This window comes from Colobus angolensis, unplaced genomic scaffold (assembly GCF_000951035.1).
Source record: "Colobus angolensis palliatus isolate OR3802 unplaced genomic scaffold, Cang.pa_1.0 Scaffold77, whole genome shotgun sequence".
NCBI classification, from domain to species: Eukaryota; Metazoa; Chordata; class Mammalia; order Primates; family Cercopithecidae; genus Colobus; species Colobus angolensis.
The window spans coordinates 2809066-2812181 of NW_012121487.1; the positions used below are offsets into that span (position 1 = coordinate 2809066).

Here is a 3116-nt window from a genome sequence, read left to right on the forward strand (position 1 = left end):
ATTCTCCTGCCTCAGCCTCCCGAGTAGCTGGGACTACAGACATCCGCCACCATGCCTGACTAATTTTTGTATTTTTAGTAGAGATGTGGTTTCACCATGTTGGCCAGACTGGTCTCGACTCCTGACCTGAGGTGATCCCCCCGCCTCAGCCTCCCAAAGTGCTGGGATTACAGGCGTGAGCCACTGCGCCCAGCCTATACTTCCCAAATTTTAAGAAGTTACAAAGAGTTGATCAGCAGAACCAAAACATGTTTATAGATCAAATCCCATTATATGTTCCCATGATGAATGGTTCCATTCATAGCAGAATGGAATTTTGTTCTATGAGCTGTAACTTAAAAAAATGGGTCAAATACTGACTTAGCAATCTTGAGGTTTTTGATGTAGTTGTATTGTTATATTTGTTGTAATGGAGGATTACTGGTATTTCTAGTTTTTAGACATTGGTTGGCATATCTTATCTTTTTTCACTAAACTGGAAAATCCCTAAAGGTCTAGCTTTCAAACAGATCCCAAGCTTTCTACTTGGGTAGTAATGCTGTTAGGACACATGACTAATTAAGAGGGTCTATTCTCTTTGCTTAGTTCCACTTACGGCACAAAATGCATCCTGATCTCTAGCCATCCATCTAATGACTATATGCTGCTACTCGCAATGGATAACAATAGAATAAAGTGCAGATGCAAATCCACTAGAAAATGAGGAAAAAATTAAAGCCTATACTTTCTCGATGCTGTAACACAAGTGCCAACTTCAGGCAAAAAGGTCAGCACATACATTTCAGACTCCTTACTGCAGGTGCTTCAGGGTTTGCTCCACTAATGCCTAGGTGACTAACAAAGTTTCAGTCACATTTAGCAGATATTAATGGCACATAAAAAGAACGAAAGGGACAGACTCGATATTACAATATGGGGTAGTTTGTGTGTCTGGCCACATAAATTCCTACATACCTCTCCAGCACCACTCACCTAGAGAAGTGGATATGGATGCCAGCTACTGTTTTTTCTCCCTTCCCAAACAGATACAGCTTGGCCTACAGCTGCACTGCCCCATACCAAGGAGACTTCACTTGACACCTAACTCCTGACAGGGCTCTGCATCCTTACCTCAGTAACAGAAGCTGGTTGGGGATGAAAAATTGTTAACTGCAACTTCTGAAAACTTTTTCAGAAATAAACTTTTCCTCTATTCCAAATCTCAAGGTCTTTCAACTAGCCTACCGTAGAGCTTGAGGAGTGTTAAAGTTAGGTCGAGGCTCAGCCACACGCTCCTCCTCTTCTGGGCCGTCATCTTCCATGTTGGAGAATCCCATCTCATCTTGGAACTGTGGGCAAAGGGAGGGTTTTCCTGGGGAATGGGTCTCAAATGTTGCTCCAGTATTGGGAAGGAAGAGTGAAAACTACAGATTACAAGACTTTAATAACGCTGGCACCCAGAAAGAGCCAATGTCAGAACCTTCTCACTTCAGGACTCCCACAAACCCACACTTAGGATGCCTATTACGCCAAGAAAGAAGTCGTTCAACCAGTCAACTCGTAACAGTAAGGACAGAGCATGGATAACTCAAAATTATCAATCTCTCTTTTTTTTTTGAGACAGAGTCTTGCAGTCTTGCTCTATCGCCCAGGCTGGAGTGCAGTGGCACAATCTGGGCTTACTGCAACCTCCGCCTCCCAGATTCAAGTGATTTTCCTGCCTCAGCCTCTACAGTAACTGTGACTACAGGTGCCCGCCACCATGCCTAATTTTTGTATTTTTAGTAGAGACAAGGCTTCATCATGTTGGCCAGGCTGGTCTCAAACTCCTGACCTCAGATGATCCACCCGCTGTGGCCTCCCCAAGTGCTGGGATTATAGGCATGAGCCACCACACCCAGCCTCAAAATGATCAATCTCTTAAAGAGAAATACCTTTTGAGACAAATTTATGAAAAAGGTAATTATTTGTGCACAAAGTAGTTTAAAACTAGTTGACAATCTTTAAGGATACACCAAATGACAGTAGGGGAAGTCATCAAAAATTTTCCAGGGGCCAGGCATGCTGGCTCATACCTATAATTCCAGCACTTTGGGAGGCCCAAGGCAGGAAAATTGCTTGAGCCCAGAAGTTCCATAACAGCCTGGGCAATGTGGTAAGACCCTGTCTCTACAAATAAAATAATTAGCTGGGTGTGTTGGTATGTCCCAGCTACTCAGGAGGCTTAGACAGAGGACTGCTTAAGCCTAGAAGGTCAAGGCTGCTGTGAGCCATAATTTCACCACTGCACTTTAGCTTCGGTGACGGAGTGAAACCCCCCTCAAAAAAAAAAGAAGTTTCAAGGAAAATGTTAATAAGAACAACATACATGTATATAATCAAGAGTCTAGCAGTTAGGAAAATTTCCTTGTCATTATGTTCTTTCCCAGGTAGACTAAAAGTAGAATTGGTTCAGTCAGACCCCTATCCTAGAAGGAGCATCACAGAGACCAAATGACACATCTTGCTGGAGAACTGACTTACAATCCCATGTTCTCACTTGAGGATCATTACTCACAGTTTCAAACAGCTCTTCCATCAGCTCATTTACTTCCTTTTCTGCAAGAAAGCCAAACAGTATGTTGTTGGTATAAATTAGATTTTACAGTAAGGAGGAATTCCATGAAGACAATGTATAATGTTTTCAACAAGGAATGACAAATTCTTCATATCTATCCTTCTTTTTTTTGAGATGGGTCTCGCTATGTCACTCAGGCTGGAGCTCAGTGGCGCGATCTCGGCTCACTGCAACCTCCGCATCCCCTCCCTGGTCCAATCGATCCTCCCACCTCAGCTCCCCAAGTAGCTGGGACCACAGACGCATGCCGCCACACCCGGCTAATTTTTGTATATTTTGTAGAGATAAAGTTTCGCCAGGCTGGTCTCAAACTCCTGAGCTCAAGCGATCAGCCCAACTCAGCCTCCCAAAATGGTGGGATTACAGGTGTGAGCCACCATGACTGGCTGTCCTTCCTTCATTTATTCAAAAACATTTATCGAGGAAGGCTGAGGCAGGAGAATGGCGTAAACCCGGGAGGCGGAGCTTGCAGTGAGCTGAGATCCGGCCACTGCACTCCAGCCCGGGCGACAGAGCGAGA

The 3116-nt window shown here is 44.2% G+C and overlaps 1 protein-coding gene across 1 annotated transcript in view; it reads right to left on the minus strand.

The window, feature by feature from the left end:
• GON4L (gon-4-like (C. elegans)) overlaps positions 1-3116 on the minus strand; it is a 292893-nt gene that overhangs the window by 209532 nt on the left and 80245 nt on the right. Inside the window, exons 13-14 of the mRNA XM_011928504.1 lie at positions 2537-2577; positions 1225-1328 (exon numbers count right to left, since the gene is read on the minus strand). Of these exons, the coding sequence (XP_011783894.1) occupies positions 1225-1328; positions 2537-2577 (145 nt within the window). The remainder of the gene's footprint in view (positions 1-1224; positions 1329-2536; positions 2578-3116) is intronic.